We start from the raw sequence: 23,108 nt of genomic DNA, 5'->3' as shown, positions 1-23,108 counted from the left end.
ACTGAGACCAGAAGGAGTGTTCCTCTGAGCCGGCTAGTTTTAATGTCAACTTGACACAAGCTAGAGTCACCTGAGAGGGAGGGGGCCTCAACTGAGAAAATACCTCCCGAAGATCTAGCTGTAGGCAAGTCTGTGGAGCATGTTCTTTTTTAGTGATTGATGGGGGAGGGCCCAGCCCAGATGGGTGGGTACCATCCCTGAGCTGGTGGTCCTAAGTTCTATAAGAAAGCTGGCTGAGCAAAGCCATGAGGAGCAAGCCAGTCAGCAGCATACCTCTGTGGCTTGTGCATCAGCTCCTGTCCTCCCTCTGCCCTGGTTGGAGTACCTGCCTTGGCTTCCCTCAATGGCTTGTGATTCAGACATATAAGCCAAATAATCCCTTTCCTCCCAAGTTACTTTTGGTCATGGATTTTTCACCACAGCAATAGTAGCTAAGACACACTGTTATGGGAAGACTCTCTACCTCCCATCCCTATGAGGACATGCTATGCCATCCCTTAAATGGAGGAGGCTCCAAAGATGGCTGCATCCTGGGACCATTGTGGATGGTGATTGTCCCTAATAGTCATGTATGGCTGCCCTGGTTCCTTACAGTGGGGGGATTCTAAAATCTCTAAAATTTTATCATCCAGGGAAAACTCCATCCAACTAGCTAGGAAAAATGTTTATGGGGAAGGGGACTAACAGATGTTATCACTCAATGGTTCAGGTATGAGACACGCCAGAAGACCAACCTGATCTGTCCCCCGCTGGTCCACAGAGGCAAGCCACGTACCCAGGAGCGGACTGATGACAGGTTTTACTCACTGCCATGGGGACCAAAGCCCTATCTTTTTCCTTGTGTGGGTGAACACTTGCACTGGCTGGGTTGAAGCCTTCCCTTGTAAAGTGGGGAAAGACATAGGCGGTAATTATTTCCAAGTGAAATAATTCCTGGGTTTAGGGTACCTAAGGCTATATATACAGTGGACCAGCCTCCAAGGCAGATTCTTCCCAGGGACTTTCCTGGGCCTTGGGGATAGTTTAATCCTTCACTGTGCCTGGCATCCCTCAGCCTTCTAGAAAGATACAAAGAGCAAATGTGTTACTAAAAAGGCACCTTACTAAACTAACGCAAGAAACTCAAAACTCCTTGAACGAAGTTGCTACCCTTAGTTAGCCCTGATGGCTTAAGGACAACTGGGATTGGTCCCCTTGGAAGCCTTGTATGACAAACTTTTCCTTTCAAGGTATTTGCTATAGGAGCCTAAAACTAACCATCTGGTGACACAGACCATCCACGTCACCAAGTCCCAGCAAATCCTTTCAGAATGAGGGCATGGAACCTTCCCCACGGTGTCCCAGGGACCAAGCTCTCTGGTCAAGGCAATCAAAGAGACACCCTCTCTAAATCCCAATCGGGAGTGCCCTTCTGTCATTTTGTCTATGCCTACGGAAGCTAAGGTGCCTGGCATGGACTCTGGATCCATCATACCAGGGCCAAGAGGTGGGCACTTCACACAGTCCCCCACCTTATAAGAACCTCTCCAAAAGCAACTCCTGTGAGCCACTGGGGGCCCTGAGTCTCATGAGTCGGATCCTGTCTGTTCTCTTCACTATCACCAAGTGGGAACGGTCACCCTAGGCTGGGCTATATTCATCTTACTGTAATGGCCTCTGACGTCTCTTCCCCCTTTAGCCCCTTGGCTCCTACAGGGGGGTCCTGCACATGAATGCATTGCTCACTGGAATTTTTACTGCAGCTCCCCTGAACCAGCCCCAGAGTTCTGCCTCATGGAAGTGTTCTCCGCCTCTCTCTCACACAGACCAACTTCCCCTAAACTCTGCCCCCCCTCCTAGGCGTCTGTCAGTCTCTGAGAAGGGGGAACTGAATGGGACTTAGCGGAACATGGGGAGGCAGGGAAAGCAAAGGCAGGCCCCCTGAGATGAAAGCATTACCAGGGGAAGGCATGGGGGTGGGTATCTCAACGGAACCCATTGGGAGGAGGGAGGGCCCGGAAGCCCCATGGAACAGCCAACTCAGAGTCAGTTGAGAGAATCTCCCAGTCTTAGGGACCCTCCTCTTTCAAAGTGATTGCGTTTCTTCTCCATGGCTTGTTCTTCTATTTTTTCTGGACATCCAATTCTTTGTCTAAGGGGTTGACCCTGAAAACCCCGGACAATTACCCAACACCCTTGTTACAAAAGCTGCATTGGCTTCCTCACTAAATCCGGTCAGCCCCTGAAGGTCAAGTTCACTGTCCCCAACAAGAGGACAGACACTTTTTTTTTCCTAGTCTATGAGGTTGGGGCTTAGGGTGTGGGGACTACATGGCAGGTACTAGGAGATCAGGCCTGAGACGACTTCAGTGACATTTTGAAGTACAGAAGCCCTTGTCCTGAACTAACTCCCAGGGCTGGAGACTTTTTTAGTGATTCCTCTGAGATGTCATGGAGGATATAGGTTGGCCTGAAACTGTCGGAGAAGGGCCCTTGAACCCCTGCCCTCCGCCTCCCAAGTGCTGGGATTACAGGCACACCCTGTGCCGCTTTTGAACTTTCTCCACAACCCAGGGGTCCATAACCCAGTCTGACTGTCACCACAGCCTAAGATTCCCCTCCCCGACAGGAAACACCACTCGGGGCCTTTGAATCAGTACAAAGTTTACTAGTCGTCACGACAAGGCTCACTAAAGCGATGGGAGATTCCAGTGATGGCGTTGTTTTGTGGGTTGGTTCCTTCTACCAAGATGGAGACACGATGTTTTCCCCCACAGGACTTGCCCACCTACACCACCCACCACCACCACCACCACCACCACCAGACAAACAAAATGCAAGACTGTCATAATGTGGCTAGGACTGGTTCCACGGACACACAGTTCAGTGGCATCGATACATCCAGACGGGATGGCAAGGCTTGCAGCGGGTGCTGGGGAGAGGAAGGAGACAGCAGCATCCCGTCCACACTCGCCCTTCAGGCCATGCCCCTGTGGGCAGGAGTCCGGCAGTGTCTGCTGGTGATAAAACACTTCACACGGGGGGGAGGGGGAAGAGGTGACTCCAAGGATGGGCCTTGGAAGGCCCAGAAGGTGGGTCCAAGAGAGGGAGACTCTTTCCCGGCTGGACGTCTGCCGTTGACTTGGTTGCCGCTACGTTCACCGCATGGGCAAAAAAGCATGGGCCAGGTCGAACTTGAATCATGCAGAGTGGCGGGGTGGGGGGTTGAGGGGGTCCGGGCGAGACATCATCAACGGCACGCACTCCGGTGTTGGTAGTCTTACGTTACGCTCTGTTCCTGCGGCCCCCTTCCTCCCTCTGCTGCGTCGTCGTCGTCATGGTCGTCGTGGGCTCCGGTGCTGGGTTCTCCCAGCGAGGCTTGCTGGGTGGAGTGCGGGTCATCGGTTCTAGAGGGGAGTGCTGGAAGGGGTGGCGGGCTGGGGGCTGGGAGGAACCCTGGCTCTTTTAGGCGTTCATAGTGTCTCCTCTGAGCCGCACGCCCACAGCTGTGATAAGGGCGGCCCCTTTGCCGCTGCCGTCTTCGGACAGGAGGAAGGACACGGTACACTTTGGTGACAGCTCCTTCACGGTTTGGTGCATGACTCTGGAGAAGCTGAAAAGAGGAAAGATCGGGGGGGGGGGGGGGGGGGGAGGTGGTCAGCTGTGGGTGGGCTGCCAACCCGCGTCCACTCCGTCGGTGGGGGGGGCCTGTCTAGCATTCGGGAGGCCCAGGCCGGGAATCTGACTGCCAGCAGTGGTGAGGTGGAGGCGCGGAAGATCATAAATTCAAGGTCACCCTCACATATATAATTAAGGTTTAGGCCAGCCTGAGCGCCATGAAACTGTCTCAAAAATATACAACCAAAAAATCCTGTAACAAAAAAACAAGTATGGACGAGAGGGGTTGGGAGAGACGCAGGCTTAGAGGTCAGGTGTGTTATCAGGGTCCTCCACAGGGAGGGATGTATACATACAGATCTCAGACTCAGCAACTCGTAACCCGGGCCCCACCCCAGATCTTGGTGGTCCTAGGGGACCTGAAAAACCAAGAAAGAGGGTTTCTGAAGCTTGGACACGTGCGACTCAGGGCTCCAAGCTCCTCTCCAGAGTCGGCACCCAGTACCTACAGCAGGAGAGTGAGCAGCCCTCCTAAAGGAAGGTGATGACAGGAAGTGACTCTAGGGGCTAGCATTCTGGGCTAAACATGATAGAGGCAGGCTAAGGCCTCTGTGATGCTTGCCTAGCAGGTGTCCATACTTGATACAGGAGCCGGAGTCCATGGGGGTGTGGCAGTCCAGGGCAGCCTCAAATCCCTCAGCCGCCTCTTTATGTTGTGCTGGGAATAGAATCCAGAGTTTCTCGCATGCTAGGCCAACTGAGCCACATCCCCACTGGACACGCCACGGAACAAGGTTAAGTGGGCAATGTCTTGAGGGCGTGGGGGTCAGACTGTAGCCCGGTTTAGCTAGGATGCTCTCAAGTGATTGTTGATCTTGGTGGTCAACTACATCTAGAATTGACTAAAATCCAAGCATCTGGGCACACCTGTGAGGTTTTTCTTGATTGGATTATTTGGGGGTGGGGGGGTGGGGAAATGACCCACCCTAAATGTGGGCCACACCTTCCGGGGACAGCCCACGTCAAAGGACATGGAGGAGGAGGGAAGCTGCTTTGTGCCTGTTTGCCCGCACTGGCAAGTTCGTCTATCCAGTTACGGACGCATTCCTTCACTGGATTGCGACGTGGGCTGAGGACCAGCGTAAGACGTCCAGGCCTCCTGGAATGAATAACTAGCAGACGAGTGGCCTTTCTGTTGGGAGGCGGCCATTGTTGGACTAGCATTACCCCACAGCCTTTAAGCCACTCTGATAAACCTATTTTTAACAGAGTCATTCCATCACTTCTGCTCCTCCATAGAACCCTGACTAATACAGAGGGCTCCTGTTCAGACATGGTCACTGTTCCTTAAAGACCCCAGCTTTGGAACACACAGTGGGTTCAAGAACAGGTTCACTACTCTAACAAAAAGGCTCCCCGCTGCCTCAGAGCCCTGGCCTACACTGACTGCTGCCCAGTCCTACAGGTGAACTAGACAACAGGTCACCTCCCTGGTTCTGCATGTCCTCTTACCAAGCACAGCAGGCCAATGTGTGTGTCCATCACACACACACACCACACAGCCCAAGAGAAGCAGGGAGAATGCCACACTATGCCAGTGTAAGCTGGCCCCGTGAAGCCCTTCCCTGGCTCCCCAAACTCCCACTGGGGCTATTGTCTCAGGCTATTGTATCTCCATGAAGAATTGTGTTGACACCGGTCACCCTCAAGGAACTCACCAGCCAGGAGGCCCTTCCCATCCCCCCCAGGAAGCAGCCAGACTCACTGTGGATGAAGTTTGTAGAGCGTCCCGTCCACTCCCACCGTCACATTTAGATGGTCTAGTCCTCTGTTCTCTCTAATCTTCTCCACCACGGCCGCCATGCCAGCACCACAGAGCTGAGCGGCCCTCTTGGACACCACCCCACACACGGTCTTGACCAAGATACTGTCGTCACACGTGCTGTTCAGACCCAGTTGCTGAAGGATGGCCCGGACCTGGAGCAGCGCTAACCGGTCACTGTGGAGGACAAAAGCCAGGGAGTTGAATGGAGCATGCTCCTAGAACCCTTGGGGCAAAGGACTGGTCCAAAGCACTCTGCTGGTCTGTAAATGACATCATGGGTGTTTAGTCGCCTTCTAGTTCGCTTTTTTAAATTAAAATTGTGTGTGGTGATATATTGTGTATCCTAATAAAAAGTGGACAGACAGACCAACAAGCCACTAGATTAAACATAGATGCCAGGGAATGGTGGCACACACCTTTAATCCTAGCACTCGGGAGGCAGAGATCCGTCTGGATCTCTGTGAGTTCAAAGCCACCCTGGACTACATTAGATTGACTCAGTCTAGGAGAGAAAACAGAGCCAGGCAGTGGTGGCACACACCTTTAATTTCAGGAAGTGATGGCTGGGTAGAGAAAGGTATATAAGATGTGAGGAGATAGAAACTAAAGGCTTTTCAGAAGAAGCATCCCTTTCAGCTAGAAGCTTTTTCAGGCTGAGGAGTCCTAGAGGCTAGATGTGGCTTGTTCCTATGTCTCTCTAATACGCAAGCAAATTTTATTAGAGTACACAATATATCACCACATAGGTGTGTCTATGTGTATACCATGGTTTGCTAGTGTCCACAGAGGCCAGAAGAGGGTGTCGGATCCCTTGGATCTGGAGCTCCAGGATGTTGTGACCTGCCTAATTGTGCATGCTGAGAATCACACACCGTGGACCTCTAGAAGGGCCGCAAGCCCTCTTAAATCTGAGCTGTATCTCCCATCCTCAGCTTAAAATTGTGTGGCTAGGTGTGTACACCAGCTGCAGGTGCCTGTGGCAGCCACAGGTGACAGATTCCCTGGAACTGGAGTGACAGGTGACTGTGAGTAACCTGATTTGTGTGCCGGGTCCTCTGCAAAAGCAGTACATGCTCTTAACCAAGGAATCATCCCTCTAGCTCAGCTCTTTAAACTAGTGGTTCTCGCCGGGCGGTGGTGGCGCACGCCTTTAATCCCAGCACTCGGGAGGCAGAGGCAGGCGGATCTCTGTGAGTTCGAGGCCAGCTGGTCTACAAAGTGAGTTCCAGGAAAGGCGCTAAGCTACACAGAGAAACCCTGTCTCGAAAAACCAAAAAAAATAAATAAATAAACTAGTGGTTCTCAACCTGTGGATCACAATTCCCTTGGTAGTTGAATGCCCCTTTCACAGGGGTTGCCTAAGACCACTGAAAAATTAGATATTTATATTACCATTTATAACAGTAGCAAAATTAGTCATGAAGTAGCAATGAAAATAATTTTATGGTTGGTGGGTGGGGGTTACCACAACATAAGAAACTATACTAAAGGGTCTCAGCATTAGGAACTTTAACTTTTTAGAGCACTGGCTGCTCTTCCAAAGGTCCTGAGTTCAATTCCCAGCAACCACATGGTGGCTCACACCATCTGTAATGAGATCTTGTGCCCTCTCTCTTCTGGCCTGCAGGGATACATGCAGACAGTGCACTGTATACATTAATAAACAATAATAATAATAATAATAATAGAACTTTAACTTTTTAATGAGTCCAAAGGTATTATATGCTAAACTACAGAATATGGAACTCCTAGAAAAAAATGAAAAACTACCCAGAGGGCCAATACCTTAGAGAAAAGGTTATTGACAGTCTTAAGAGTGTTGCCCAGGATGACCTAAAAACCCATCATCTTCCTACATCACTACAACACCCTTCTAGAAAAGATCAATTTCCTAATGGCCCAATGAGCGAAGCACTGGTTATGAAAGCCCAATGAACTAAAATTGACTCCAGAGCCCATGTTAAAAGCCAGAAGCTCCCCACAGCAAGACGGGAGACCAGCCTGAAACAAGAGAGTCACCCCCTCAAAAGCAAGGTGGAAGGAGGGGAGAAACCACCGAGGTCCTTGGGCCACCACGTGCACGTTGCGGCACAGAACACTCACAGACACAGTCTACCATTTCTTACCCACACCGTGGTACAATTTGCATTCTTCTATTAGCAAGGATGGCCTTTCATCCCTCGCTTAATGGTCATATCAACCACCGAGTGCAGCCCAAGGCTTGCTTTTCTTCCAGTAAACTGAAAGAAGAATGGCCAGCCTTTCCCAAGGACTTTCAGGATGTGTATTTTACATGCACTGCAAGTATACAATCACTACTTTTGTCTGCATTGGAGACAAGATCTAGCCCTGAATTTCCTAGGTAGCTGAGTTTGGTCTCGAACTCCTGACCCTCCGGCCTGCACCACTACACCCAGCTTTCATCATTCCCATTTTAAAGAGGAGGGAATGAGGCCCGGGGAAACCGAGTCACTCGCTGAAGCACAGTCAAGGGCAGGGCAGGTCTCAAGGTCAGAACTGTGGGATCTGCCCCCTGGGCTCCACCCCCACTCCATGCCATGCTTCTGCCTCTTGTCACATACAAAGCAAACGTTTTCCTTAAATACTGATTTTTTTTTTTTTTTTTTTTTTTTTTTTTGGTTTTTCGAGACAGGGTTTCTCTGTGTAGCTTTGCGCCTCTCCTGGAACTTACTCTGTAGCCCAGGCTGGCCTCGAACTCACAGAGATCCGCCTGGCTCTGCCTCCCGAGTGCTGGGATTAAAGGCGTGCGCCACCACCGCCCGGCTAAATACTGATTTTAAAAAAGATCCTATAGAACCTATGTATCTCTGGTTTTTTGTTTTTTGTTTTTTTTTTCCTTCCTTTGCTATTAGGCCGTCAGAAACTGACATCCCCAGCATCCTCACTCGAAGTTACCAAACAGAGTGGCCATTTTGGAAATCAATACAGTGGTTCCTCGGGAAATTTAAAATGGAATTACCATTTTTAAATGGGGTCCAGCAAGTCCACTTGTGAGTACATTCATCAGAGACACAAAAGCGGGGGGCAAAGGGATATGTACTCCCCCATGTTCCCAGCATCATTCAGAAGAGCCAAAAGGTTGGGGAAACACCCCAAGTTCCCAGACAGTAGCAGTGGGAAAACAGAACGTGATAGGTACACCCAATGGACTATTACTCAGGCCGAAACTTGGGGAGGTTACAAGAATGAACCTTAAAAAGACTATGCTAAGTGAAGTACTCTACACAAACGCATCCCTATTGTAGGAGTCTGCTTACACGAGGCACCTAGAGTAGGTCAGATTCACAGACGGAGAAAGCAAAACGGCGGCCCAAACCCCTCCCTACTCACCTCTCAATCTGAGAGAGAAACTTGGTCTCAAAGATGCCTCTCGTCTTGAGTGGCTCAGAGATTTGTCCCCGGAAGAGGAAGCCTTTCTTGGTGAAGTCGATCAGGATGTTACGGACGATCTCACCCAGGTACATCCCACTGATCATCTTTTCAAACCTGAATCGAGAAGAGAGGCTGCTGAGCAGGGAGGCCACTCACCCGAGGTCCAACAGTCACTCGGATCTACGACTGCCCGTCCAGGGTATGGCCACGGTCACATGCCTGCCCTGTGTGTCCCCACGCAGGCAAGAGGGGGTTCTAGAAAGCCCTCCACCCTCCGCACACCGATGCCTTCAGCAGTCACAGAAAACTCTGCTAGGCAGCCTTCCTCCCAGTGACACACCCCAGAGGCCCGCCCAGACTGACTCCTGCCTCTTCCAGGCTCTCGCACACCCATCCTTTTATAGCACACACACAGGGTCCCGTCCTCTGTTACCACCACAGTGACTGATGGCCCTGAGAAGACAGGTGTCTGGGTGAGGTCACAGTACAAGGCTCTCAGCAAAGTGTTCAGGACAGACTCAGACTAAGCAAACAGCTGAGTCTTAAATGGACAAGAGAAAGATCTTTCATTTCTTTGTTTTTTTTGGATGGTTTTGCCATCAACCAAAATACTGATTGAGCACAAAGTGGAGGAAAGTTGGGTGGGCCACAAACTTTCAAGGTTAAACTGGAGCCACTTTATTTTCCAAAGGACATGACTTGAACCAGTTTGTCCTGGCTGTGGCATTGAAGATCCTGATTCTTGGGAGACTGGGGCAGTCACCTCATTTCTGGGTGGACACTGGCTGCCATTTCAGAACCAATCGGTGACCTAAGCTGCAAAGCTTCTGGCAGCCACTAGGGGGCGCAGGAGCTTGCAGTGGGAAGGGCATCTACCTCATCCACCCTAGAGAAGCAGGGCTTGGCTAACTCAACTCCTTGAGACCCCTACGGGCAAATGAGGCAGTCAGTGTGTACACTGTCACCACCACTCCTGGGAACAGTCCTGCACCATGCCAAGAACCAAACACCCAAGGTTAGCATAATACCAGAGGGATGGTGTTCCGAGCCCCCTGCACGGACTCCCCCCGACCGGAAACACTTCCCTGCCGCAACAGATCGCCGGCCCACCGCATCACCCCAGGTGTGGATCCTGCTCTGAAGGCCGATTACCTTTGTTTCCCGGAGTTTAGGGAATATTCGTCCACCACTCGGTCATAGTCTGTCCTGATGTCATCCAGACACCCATTGTCGCCAAAGGCACCCCACTCCATGTTGATGCACATCTGCCCCTGGTTCCCCTCCACCAGCTCGATGTTCCTCATCTCCTCCATGTAGCAGGCATTGCTGCCGGTCCCTAAAAGACAGGGCAGAGGTCAAAGATGGGGCCCACAGTCAAGGGGGGTCTTGGCCCCTGGAGCTCTGATGTAAGGTAAGGGTTATTTTAAACACTTTAAATTAATTTTCATATAGGCATATATTTAAATTAAGTATGCTCCATTCACTCCCCAGCAATTTCCCCCCATCCTCCACCACTTTTACCTCCCAACTCCATGTGCCTCCCCCCAAAAAATACCCACTGAACCCAGTTAGTGCTAGCTGCACGTGCAGTGGGGTGGGACCATCTCTAGAGCACTGGGGACCTCTCAGGGTCCACATCTCTGAAGAAAATGGACTCTCCCTCCCCCGGCAGCCATTGATTGCCAACAGCTCCTCAGCTAGGGGTGGAATTCGGGACATCCACTCCATCCATGCTGGGATTTTTGTCTGCCTTGATCTGCCTCGATCCTGCACAGGTCTTAGGCCCGCAGCCAGAGCCGCGGAGTTCATGTGTGCCAAAGACTTTTTTCCACAGCAGCCAGCCACCTCTCTGGCTCTTACAATCTTCTGCCCCCTCTTTCAATATTGACCCCTGAGCCTTGGAGGAAGGAGGCTGGGTTACTTGCACTCTGCCAAATGAGTTACATACATCCCCAGTCCTAAGCTGGGCCCTCCCCCATCAACCACTAATTAAGAAAATGCCCTACAGGCTTGCCTACAGCCCGATCTTATGGGGACATTTTTCTCAGTTGGGCCCCCTCCTCTCTGATGACTCTAGCTTGTGTCAAGTTGATGTAAAAAGCAGCTGGGACCCAGCCCTCAGAGACTATCGGCTGCTTCTGAGACAAGGAGCATTCCCCTGGGTGCTGTACGGTTCCCAGGGCTCAGCAGCCTCCGGTTTCCATTCTGGAACACCCTAGAGCATATCTTGCTTGGTATCCCCCCGCCCAGGACCCAGGGAAGGAGCACAAGCTGCAGTTTTAGCCCACAAGGGGCTATGTAGATAAACTGGGAGGTCCACCTTCACAACGGTTCGAGTTATTTATTCTTTGAACCATATGTGTAGACACGTGTGTGGGCCCGCCCACGTGTGGAATCAGAGTTCAACTTGCAGGAGTCAGTTCCCTTGTTCTACTGCGGAGTGAACCTGGGCATCAGACTCAGGCCATCAGGCTTGGCCGCAGGTGCCTTTACCCACTGAGGTCCACGCTGCTAGCCCTCCCAATAGTTCTGATGTCACGGCCTCAGGCTGACGGTCACTGGACTTGTCTTACTGTATAGACTGGAAACTCCGTCAAGGAGACCTTCCTACAGACACTCCCGAGCCCATGTTCATGAAGATCTTGGTTAGGTCTCCAACCTGAGAGGAGTCTCACCCAGTCCCGGTGGATCCTCCCGCACTTCTCACCCCACCCCCTACCCTAAACCTGGGCTCCCTTCCCTCAGCTTCACTTTCCTTTATAACTTAGCCATGGCCCCCATGCTCTCTCGGTTCCTGGTTCCTCTCTTGGCCTCTTGGTTCCCACATGCTCTCTTGGTCCTCTTGGCTTCCTTCCTCTCTCCCTCTCCTGCTCTCTCCCCCGCACCTCTCTCCCCTCATGGCCCGATCTATTCTGCTGGCCCTGTTCAGTCTGGACTCTTCCAGATGCCTCTGGCTGTACCCTCCCTCCTATCTACAATAAACACCTTCTCAACCATACCCTGGAGTGGTTATGTCCTCATTTGTATTCAATTTTGACTCAAGGGTTCTGGAGCGAGGTTCCTGGAGATGCTGCCGCCTATAAACTGCACACACCACAGCAAAGCCCTCAGGGATGTGGGTCAGCTTTCACTCAATCCAAAGGTATGCACCCCACCACCACCACCACCACCACCATCACCACCACCACCACCTCCTCCTCGATGGCCAGGCCAAAGGCATAACCCCTCTGAAACACTTAAGCAGAATTCCCAGATGCTCCTGATAGTACCACTGAATTGTTACTGTTTTCTCGGGTCCCTTCTACCCAAAGTATATATAAGAGGAGGAAAAAGGAACCCAGGAAGTAGGAGATGCAAAGAAAGCCAAAATATGTAAACTGCACTTCTTGGCCAGGAGGATTCTGAGCAAAGAGTTCTGTTGATGGTGGCATAAAGAGCTGGCTGGGTCCCTGGCACCAGAACCTCTGATTGGGCTGTGCTGACCGGGTCAGGCTTGAGCTCCCAGGCAGGAAGGTGAGGCCTTAGCCTGGAAGAAAATATGCCGAGTCACTCTGGCTTTGCAGATTCCCACCTAGGTTCCCACAAGGCTGGGCGGGGCTGGGTGGAGAAAGCTTTGCCAAAAGGAAGGAATAAATACAAGTCTGGGGGCAGATGCCAAACACCTTCTACCTGGACGTGCTTCCTGATTTTCTGGATTAACAGCAGTCGCTTGAAGTGGCTTAATAACCGATACAAATGCTTTCCTGCATGGAGGGCAGCCTGCGAGCCCCATCCCAACCTCCGGACACTGGAAGTGACCCTGAGACAGGGGCGACGCTTCCATGCTGTCCAAGTGGTGTTTGCCGATGCTGGTGACTAAGGAAGTGTTTGGGGGAGGGCAATGGTTAACTTTAATTGCCAACTTGACACGACCTAGCATCGGCCGAGGCTTAACGAGGGATGGGCTGCGTTGGGTTGATGTGGGAGGACCTAGCCCACTGTGGGCAGCACCATCCCCTAGGCGGGGTCCTAAACTGAGTAAGAGGGGGGAAAAAAAATCAAGATGAGCACAAGCAAGTGAGTGAGCCTGGGCATTCACGTCTCTCTACTCTTGACTGTGGATCCGATGTGACAGGTTGTTTCAAGTCCTTGCCTACTTGTAACCTGGAACTGGGAGCTAAAATAAACCCTCTCTCCCCCAGGCTGCTTTTGTTAGTCTGTTTTATTTTACCAGCAGAAATGAACATAGACAGGGCACTTCATTTTTCTAGCAACCTCTGATGCTAGTCAAAGGATTTTCTCAGCCGGGCGGTGGTGGCAGCGCACGCCTTTCGTCCCAGCACTCGGGAGGCAGAGCCAGGCGAATCTTCTGTGAGTTGGAGGCCAGCCTGGGCTACAGAGCGAGATCCAGGACAGGCACCAAAACTACACAGAGAAACCCTGTCTTGAAAAAAACAGTGCGTGCTTGTCATCCTATCACCCGTGCCCCAAGGTGAGAGGCAAACAAGAGACTCCACCTCAAGCAAGGTGGAGGTGAGGACCAACATCCCAGGTTGTCCTTGGACCTCCATACACAGTGTGGTACATGCATTCCTGCACACACACACACTGTACATACACTGCATGGACACACCCATATAGTTTAATGCTCTTGAGGCCCAGGCCTCTGACAATGTTAACAACCTCCAGGGCTGGGGCCATTTAGACAGTGGCTATTGACGGGTGAATGATACCCAAGAGCACACTGGCCCTTCCCAGCTAGACTATGGTCAGGAGTGGAGACAGTCTCTACTTCCTTTTCTGCCTGTGAGCCTGCAGCATTGGGGTTCTTCCATACAGGCTGGTTCCAGACACCCCACTCCATCTACCCAGGACATAGGAGGTGTGGTTTTGTGTGTGTGTGTGTGTGTGTGTGTGTGTGTGTGTGTGTGTGTGTGTGTGGCCCCTTTCCTGGAGAGCTCACTGACTGACAGTCCAGTCATAATTGATGTGCAGCAGCATTATGGGATGCTGGGAAGGGAACTCGGCAGCCTCGCTCCAAGACAGAATTCTAGAGGTGGTCTATAAATGGGACCAAGAGATCAACTGTCTCCCACTAAGAACGGAGCTGCCGGATCTCTACAAAGCAGGAAATGCCAGTGTCCTCTTCCTGGAGAAGAGACACCTTCAGGACACTTACCTACGATGAGTCCAACTTCACAAGTGGGCTCCTCATATGCACAGGTCATCATGGTGCCCACAGTGTCGTTGACAATAGCCACCACATCCAGGTCAAATTCCTTGAAAAGAAAGAGACATGGATCTACGGAACGACCAGCGTGGCCTGCCTTGAATCCTGCTAGTTCATGCTGTGGCCTGGGTGCTGCTGGGAACCAGGGTTGATTTCTTGACTGTGTTCTGTACTTTGCCATAGAGTAGCAATACTGCCTAAATCTATTCCAGCCAACAGGGCCGTACACATGTGATGCCTGGGAACTCCGCACTACCTGGCGGTATGGGCTCTTAGGAACTGCTTCTCTCTTTCCACTCCAATGAGTCATGATTTTACCTCTCTTTGAGTATATCATCCTTTCCACATTTCGTCTTTTATTTATTATGTATACATACAGTGTTCTGCCTGCATGTATCCCTGCACACCAGAAGAGGGCACCAGATCTCATTGTAGATGGTTGTGAGTCACCATGTGGTTGCTGGGTATTGAACTCAGAACCTCTGGAAGAACAGCCAGTGCTCTTAACCTCTGAGCCATCTCTCCAGCCCCCGCATTATCCCTTAACAATACAAAACTGACAAGTGTCCCTTAAATGCTGGCAGTGACTGGGGGACACTTCTACCACCCCCAAATCACATGCTTCCATGGTGTTCCAATTTTTCACAAAAAAAGCAAGCTTGATTGTTATAACCCCTCCAAAGGCAGAAAGTTATTTTTATTTATTTTTTTTAAAGATTTATTTATTTTATGTATATAGTGCTTTATCTGCATGTATACTTGAAGGCCAGAAGGGGGCACCAGATCTCATTACAGATGGTAGTGAGCCACCATGTGGATGCTGGGACTTGAACTCAGGACCTCTGGAAGAGCTGCCAACGCTCTTAACCTCTGAGCCATCTCTCTAGCTCCCACAAAGTTATTTTTAAAATATTAAAGTACCTCTCTCCTTTTTACTGCATCCTTCAGTAAAGTGACTACATCATGGCCCACGCAGTCAGTGGCCTTGAAACCCTTCGTCCAAGTGATCAAGATTCCCTACAACAAGAGAAACAGAAGGGAGCTGGGGTGAGAAACCCTTCTATAGTCAGGAGAATTTGGTACCCTCCCTCCCCGGCAAGGCAATGGCCACTGAGCCTGTGTGTCTAGATACCGTGACATCACACTCAATATAATAAAGTGTGACCCTGTGGCTGGCCCCCCTCCCACTGTCTTCCAGATGTCTCCAACCCCACTTCACAGACGGAGAAACAGGCCGATAAGGTTGGTTGCTGACCACTTAAGGAAAGGAATGCAAAATTGTAGTAACGCTATTACTGTTTAGGCAGCCCTTAGGCTTCACAGGACTGAAGTTATATGTTGCTAGCTGTGTGTGCCTGTGCGTGTGCGTGTGCGTGTGCGTGTGCGTGTGTGTGTGTGTGTGTGCGCGCGTGTACTACAGGGATGGGAGATGACAGGAGAGTCATCCTGCTGGATGTGGTGGCTCACACCTGGAATCTCAGTACTTGAGTAGCTGAAGCAAGAGTACCATCCTAGCTGGGCGGTGGTGGTGCATGCCTTTAATCCCAGCACTCGGGAGGCAGAGCCAGGCAGATCTCTGTGAGTTTGAGGCCAGCCTGGGCTACAGAGTGAGTTCCAGGACAGGCACCAAAGCTACACAGAGAAACTCTATCTGGAAAAACCAAAAAAAAAAAAAAAAAAAAAAAAGAGTACCATCCTTTAGTTCAGGAACAGGAACAGTCTAGGGTACACAAGTTGTAGGCTAGCCTGAGCTACATAATGAGACCTTGTTTTTAAAAAAAAAAAAAATCAGACCTCTAAAAACAACTTCAATAAACAAAAGTTTAGGGCTAGAGATGTAGCTCAGCTGGTAGCGTGCTTGCCCAGCATGCACAAAGCTCTGGCTTTGATCCAGGGGCCGCACAAACCAGGTAGTATGGTACACACTCATCATCCCAGCACATGGGAGGGAGAAGCAAGAAGATGAGATATTCTAGGCCATTCTTGGCTACACAAGGAATCTGAGGCCAGCCTGGGCAACATAAGACCCTGCCTGAAAAAAAAAGAATCAACTGTTGATATCTAAAAAGGCCAGGTTGGAAGTATGGGGAGGGCTAAGTAAGGTGACGTCATCAGGTCATCGGGTCACCTTACTTAGCTCTCCCAGTGCTGGCAACCAGGCCTTAAACCGTCACCTCAGGCCCTTCCCTGGCCATGTCTCCACTTGTGCCATGCACAGCTGCCTACATATCTTCCAGACAGGCTGGTTCCTACGTCAGTGACTCTGCACAGTCCTCTCCATCTGCCCCCAGTATGTCTACCCACCCCTGGCCCTTCCTGCACAGCGGCTGAGTGCCGGCACACTGGCATAGAAGATCCCTAAGGACAGAACTGTAACTGAATGAAAAAAATGAAATCTAAGGAGGAGGCATGACTACTCCTAAAATATGGCGATGATTCTCACTGTCGACGTAAGGGAGAGAGCACACAGAGGGAGAGTCCAGGCTGAACATGGCCGGCAGACTAAACAGGACCACGAGAGGAGAGACGGGGAGGGAAAGCAAGAGAGGAGTCACCAACCAAAAGAGGAGCCTGGTGTAGCCAAAATGGCTGAGTTATAAGAGATCAGCCTGGGAGGGAGGAAAAACCAGCCCCTGGGAGGGAGAGGTCTAGGATAGGGGGTGGGGTGAGAGGTACTGGGAGGAGCCACAGGTCCTGAGTGAGACTTGTTTTGGGTTGGAGACCTAACAGTAACCTTTATGCATGCCCACACCTTAGTTCCCAGTGGGCACCTGCGCCCCATCTGGGATCCTTTTCATCCTATAGCTTGAGCAAGCATTTACTAAAGGTCTGTTCTAACAGAGCCAGATCCCTGCCACACAACCAGTCACAAAGAAAGCCACTAAGGCCTAAGGATGAGGCTAGCTGGCAGAGTGCTTGCCTAGCATGTGCAAAGCTCTGGGCTCCATCCCAGCACATGTAAATCAGGTGTGGTGGTACATGCCTGTGATGCCAGAACCTAGGAGAGGAGGCAGTGGGGTCTACACAGCCAAGTTGGAAGCCAGCCTGGGATAAAGAAGTAGAAGAAGAAGAAGAAGAAGTGGGTTTGGAGAGGAAGGAATAGTGAGCTACTTCAGAAGTGTGCAAAGTTCTATAATGAAGGTGGCAGCCAAGGGCACAGGAAAACAGAAAAGGGTAAGATTCTTTGTGCCTGGAGGTCCCAAAGGTTCTCAGAGGAGATGGCGCCTTCATATTTTTTGGGAGGATGGGGGCGGGGTTTCCAGACAGGATAGCTCTGGCTGTCCTGGAACTCTCTCTGTAGACCAGGCTGGCCTCAAACTCACAGAGATCTGCCTGCCTCCGCCTCCCGAGTGCTGGGATAAAAGGTGTGTGCCACCACCGCCTGGTCATTTCAATAATGACAGAAGAGTAGAGTCTTAGGATGTTCTGGAGGTGACCCATGAGACATATAAGACTTGTCCCAGACATCTGAGGACAGCACTGAGGTTGGGGAAAAGCCTAACCACATGAAGTCAGCACTATCAGAGGTCTGCTGTCCTCAGGAAAGAGACTCACACAATCCAGGCTTGTCTGGTTGCAGGGGAATGAGAAGGTGAAGCCCAGAGGCATCCGGGGGCCTTTGATCCCCATGTAGTCCAGGAAGTCGGAGATGCAGGAGACGATGTGGTCGAAGAGCTGCAAGGGATGAGAAATGGGTTACCCAGGCTCGCTTAGGTTTCCCACTTTCAGCATGCAATCGCACACGCATACACACACGTACACACACACGTGTACACACACACACACACACACACACACACAGCCCCTAGGAACTTCTCAGCCATTGGAGTATCATGGGCAAAGCATAGCACAAAAGACCTGATGCTTTAGGGCCACAGGGCCACAGCTACAGTGTCATGTGGCAGCCGTGGGTTATCTCATGACCACCAATGCCACTGGCCGGGTGTATGATGCATACCCTCGACAGGTATGCATGCAGGTATGCCTGCACAGGTCCACCTTACCTCTTCCCCAGTGCCCTGCATGACTTCCACGGGGATGGAGTAGATCTTGTTATGCATTTCCACCGTTCTCTTTTTCCCACTACGGATCTTCACCAGCAGGACGCGGAAATTTGTTCCTCCAAGATCCAAGGCCAAGAAGTCGCCATTCTCTGTCACAAGGAAAAACACACAGAGGAAGCCACAAATGGTTAAGTGCATCTTGGTGAAGTACACCGCGCCCGCCCTCTGCCCAACTGCCCCCGTCCTGCATTTCAGGGGCTGCGATGAATGTTCCCTGTGATATACAGTATGGGCTCAAAGGAGGGCTAGACTCTGACATACAAGCTGGGCTGGCATCAGAAGGGTGGCCCCAGGAGGGAACTGTTAGCCACAACAACCAAGCTTCACCAGGGATACTTAAAAGCCCGACAAAAATATCTTGGCTTTAGTGACCCTCATATAAAAAAAAAAAAAAATGCATAATCTGTATCAACATATTCTATCTAAAAATGGTGGTATGGTTCTTGCTACTGAAAAATGGAGGAACTTATTTCTCTTCTTGGGGTTCTGGGGGTCCAAGGGGTGTGGTGTGGGCAAAGCTGAGTCAGTCCTAGCCTTGGCTTCCAGACCCTGCTTCTACCCAGTGGTAAAGTGCAGTGACCCACTGGTGGGAAAGCCGTGGCCAGCCACTCTGACCCTGGGTATCCAGAAAAGACTGAGGTTAGCCTCTCAGCTGACCCCCAGCACAGCCTGGCCTGGATGAGTAGAATTGCCCGTGGCCACCAGTGAATGGTAATTGATTTATATCACCAAATTTGAGAGTGGTTTATAGTAAAACAATACATATCTGTAAAATGTGTTTTCTACCCAGACAGCCATTATTCTGAGGATCCACTCAAAAAATTCTCTTCAATTGCCATAGCACTGGCCTCAGTGAAGGGCAGGTTGCTTCTCCAGCCTGCCCATGGGGGCAAGGCCCCAGGCCTTTCTCTCTCACATATATGCTGCTACTACTTAAAAGAAGAGGAGTGTGTGAATTCTTTTGTTGGTCTGTCTCGTGTAGCTGAGGCTGGCCTCAAACTCCAGAGCCTCCTGGGTACTGAGATTACAGGTGTGCACTACTATGCCCAAGCCTCCCATTTTCCAATCTAAAGTGGTTTTACAAAGAGCACTAGCCTGGGAGGTCCCACTAGAAGAACTGAACTGCTCTAAGCTCCAACACACACACACACACACACACACACATTTGGGTGGGTAAGATTCCTGATCCTCTCAAATTAGGCATAGCCAGTGCAAAAGCATCCTTGGGAGAGTCCAAAATGTCCCCTACCCAGCCCCCCCCCCCCCCCCCCCCCCCCCCCCCCCCCCCCGTTCCTGGGACAGAGGTGTGGCAGCCCCAACAAGCCCTCACCAGACCCGTCTGGGATGCTCCGGACAAAAGAAGGCAGCATCTTGACGGTAGCCCTGGGGTTCGTCTCCTTCCTCAGCCCCATTTCCATCTCAGCCCGCATCCTCTTCTTCACCTCCATCAGCGTCTGCTTGCTGAGGCGGAAGTGGGCCAGGGTCTCCTCGATCTGCCGGTGCTGCTCGGCCAGGCGGTAGGCCACTGCGGTCACCATGGCAGCCCCCTTGCCACTGCCGCTCTCAGAGAGGAGGAAACGCACATCGCAGTCGGGCACCAGGCGCCTCAGGGTCTTGTGGAAGCGCCGGGAATACCTGAGGGAGGGAAGAAGGTTGATGGGGGTGTGCAGCAACAGCTGGACCAAGCTGCCTGTTGGGGATATCTGGCGAGCCCCCCAAGTCAGCATGCTTTAATTCCATCCTCTACCACTGCTCTTTCCTTATTCACCCGCTATAGAAATGCGCGCACGGAAAGGGAGATTATCCAAAACTCCTTATAACAATAATAACAAATGGGAGGATCTCATTATTTCATGATAATGTCACCCACAAAAATTCAAGGGCCCATACCATCCTGTGTGAAGCAGGACTGACTGCCACTACCAGCTCCAGACCAACCTGGCCAACATAGTCAATTCCAGGCTAGCCTGGGCTACATAGAAAGACTTTGCTTCAAAGGATCATGGCGGGCTGGAGGGGAGGATTCTTTCCTCCACTGCGTTAAAGTGTCACAGGAGCCAAAGGGCAAGCGCTTCAGTCCGAAAAGAAGGGTGAGTGAGCCCCGCCCCGCTGCTGCCATGGCGAGTGACCTTGAGCCAGTATTGACCTTGGACTCGATGGAGACCAATGCCTGAAGGTGGAGCGCTGAGAAATAAATGGACTTAGTGAGGCGCTGACATGAGGAACTGGCGCTGAGGCAGGGCTCAATAACCCCTCATGTTTTTATTTTCACTTGGCTCTTCCCCTCCGCCCCTAGAAGAAACGCTTAGGCCAGCGCGAGGCGCAGAACTCGTGGTCCTGCTGTACGGAAGGCCGCCTGCCAAAGGAAACAGGAAAAGCCATTTCCCCAAAATACCGGCGGTCACCGCCTCCAAGGAATGGGTTAAGAGTGACTTCTGTTCACTTTGAAACGTTTTGAACGGTCTCAAGTGTCTAGTAATCCTGAAATAATCAACACCTGCTGCAAATGCTTCTTTTCTGTGCGCATGTGCTCCTGGAGGGGCGCGCGTATGTAGGTATCAAAGAGTTCTGGTTCAAGCACATGTGTGGGGCCAGGGTGTCTTCCTTAATTGTTCCCACCTTTCGTTTGTTTTTGTTTTTCAAGACAGAGTGTCTCTGTGTAGCCCTGGAACTCCCTCTATAGACCAAGCTGGCCTCCAACTTATACAGATCAGCCTCCAGAGTGCTGGGATTAAAGGTGTGGGCCACCACTGCCCAGCCTCTACCTTATTTTTAAAGACGTAGTCTCTCATGAATCGAGGGAGAGCTCACCAACTGTCTAGACCAGCCGGACAGCAGGCCCCAGGGATCCTCCTGGCTCCTACCCTCCCCAGGGATTACAGGGGCACCCCACACTGTTGCCCCTGGCATGGGTTCTGGCGAAGTGAATCAGGTGTTCAAACTTTTGTAGCATGCACTGTCCTGACTGAGCCATCACCCCAGGTCAAAGTTACTCTTTAAAATGTGAGGGTGCAAACAGGAGTTTTGAACATGGCGGATGTATGGCATAGAAACTCCCCAACCCCACCAGACTGTGTCCTGGAGACTAGCTAGGATGACAGAGTTGTGTTGTGTGTATTTTACTGCCTACAGACATTTGTTTTATTTGGTTTTTAGACAGAGTCCTACTATATAGACTAGGCTGGCCTCAAACTCAGAGATCCACCTGCCTTTGCCTCCTAAGTGCTGGGACTAAAGGCATGTGCCACCATGGCCTGGCCCAAGTTCCAGTTCTAATGGGGATGAAGTCCCTCTGGATACAATCAGCCAGGCTGCAGACACACTACACCTCACATTCCTGTCTGGAGAAATCTCTATTATGGGAACCCACAAAAGCTTCCTAGTGAGACCTGAATTTGCTTTACACAGCAGGGCTGCATTTAGGGGATGGCTTGACCACGTGCATGGTCACCAGGTGTCTGGGAAGGTCTGCACTTGGCTGTGCCGGGGGGAGGTCTTCTGCTCCACCCCTTGGCATCCCTTTAAAGCCCTTTAGTAAAGACAGAGGGGGCGGTGGGTTTTGACCCAGGCCCTTCCTGAGGATATCCTGTGTTTCTATCTGTCTCTCTCCTCTATATTTCTATCTACATATTCCTCATTTCTCCCTGATCAAGAGTACCCTGGCTGGGCGGTGGTGGCGCACGCCTTTAATCCCAGCACTCGGGAGGCAGAGCCAGGCGGATCTTTGTGAGTTTGAGGCCAGCCTGGGCTACAGAGCGAGTTCCAGGAAAGACGCAAAGCTACACAGAGAAACCCTGTCTCAAAAAACCAAAAGAGTACCCTGGGGGAAAAAGTACTGGCAAGCCCCACACACACATACACACACACCCATCTCACCTTGGGAAATAAGAGACCAACGTGGACTGCAGAAGCCACACGTGACAAGGCATTGAGGGCGGGCTGTCCCAGATGAGCAACGCTTAGCCTTGCTTCCCAGAACCAGGCACTGTCTTATCTTCCCAGACCATGGGCTGGGTGCACAAGTGTGCCCTCTGGAGAGGGGCCTTGGTCTCACGCGGATGGAGGAACGAGCAAATACAGCGTCGGGTGGACTTACTGTGGATGCGTCTTGTAGAGAGAACCATCCACACCGACCGTGGTCCGAAGCCTGGCCGTACCCTTGTTGTCACGCAGGCGGTTCAAGATGGCCCCGAGTGTGGCAGCCACTAGGTTGGCGGAACGAAAGGAGACGATGGTGCATACGTGCTGGACCGAAACACAGTCATCGTCAGACGGCTCCACTCCCAAGCGGGTTAAGATTTCCTTGGCATTTTGAATGCCTTCCTTATTCCTGGGAGGTGAGAGGTCACACTTTATGAGTTCGGGACCGTGCCAGGCTGCGGAGAGCAAGCACCAGGGTTGGGAGGCAGAGCTGCGGGAGGGCAGAACCCACCGTGCAGCCTGGCATGGGAGGAGCACTGTGGAATGCCCGGGGTGGGTGCCCGTGCACAAGGAATAGCTGGCTGGTGGGAATACTACCAGGCCAGGCATGTCATGCCCAGCTGCGGAGAGGGGAGACCGCACACGTGGCCTGTGAGCAAGTGGAGAAAAAGAGCTGTTTCTGCCCGGGAGTGGATGCTCATAGAGAAGGGGAACCTCCCTCATGGAGGATCTGAGTTGCTTACATATATGTCCAGATGTTTCCTATAAAATTCTAATTTTCTGCGTACATGTTTTGTATATCTTTTGTTGGTTTTATTTCATTCAGAGGATTCTGTATAGATTTGCTGTTAGGTTTTAAAATATTCTCTCTCTCTCTCTCTCTCTCTCTCTCTCTCTCTCTCTCTCTCTCACAAAGCTCCACTGGCCTGATGTGAATTTCCTGGGACCAGTGAGGGCACACTGCAGGTAACTCATGCGGGGATGGACAGCACGGAGCAGCAAGATCAGGGAGGCAGTTTGGGCTCAAAAGAAACTTTGGGGAATGTTGGGTTAATCACAGTGATCAGGGTTCTTTAGTATTCTAGTTAATAAATACTAC

At 51.3% G+C, this 23,108-nt stretch overlaps 1 protein-coding gene across 1 annotated transcript in view; it reads right to left on the bottom strand.

Moving 5' to 3' along the window:
* Positions 1 to 2,994: 2,994 nt before the first annotated feature.
* Positions 2,995 to 23,108, bottom strand: part of Hk1 (hexokinase 1) — a 70,441-nt gene continuing 50,327 nt past the window's right edge. Inside the window, exons 9-18 of the mRNA XM_052744872.1 lie at positions 22,185 to 22,418; positions 19,419 to 19,723; positions 18,029 to 18,177; positions 17,580 to 17,699; positions 14,946 to 15,041; positions 13,974 to 14,073; positions 9,968 to 10,151; positions 8,774 to 8,929; positions 5,363 to 5,596; positions 2,995 to 3,592 (exon numbers count right to left, since the gene is read on the bottom strand). Coding sequence (XP_052600832.1) covers positions 3,445 to 3,592; positions 5,363 to 5,596; positions 8,774 to 8,929; positions 9,968 to 10,151; positions 13,974 to 14,073; positions 14,946 to 15,041; positions 17,580 to 17,699; positions 18,029 to 18,177; positions 19,419 to 19,723; positions 22,185 to 22,418 — 1,726 coding nt within the window. The 3' untranslated portion in view covers positions 2,995 to 3,444. The remainder of the gene's footprint in view (positions 3,593 to 5,362; positions 5,597 to 8,773; positions 8,930 to 9,967; positions 10,152 to 13,973; positions 14,074 to 14,945; positions 15,042 to 17,579; positions 17,700 to 18,028; positions 18,178 to 19,418; positions 19,724 to 22,184; positions 22,419 to 23,108) is intronic.

This window comes from Peromyscus californicus, unplaced genomic scaffold (assembly GCF_007827085.1).
Source record: "Peromyscus californicus insignis strain IS unplaced genomic scaffold, ASM782708v3 Scaffold_19__1_contigs__length_69161282, whole genome shotgun sequence".
In the NCBI taxonomy this organism is placed as follows: domain Eukaryota; kingdom Metazoa; phylum Chordata; class Mammalia; order Rodentia; family Cricetidae; genus Peromyscus; species Peromyscus californicus.
Note: the sequence above shows the minus strand (reverse complement) of the source record. Positions and strands in the feature narration are given on the sequence as shown.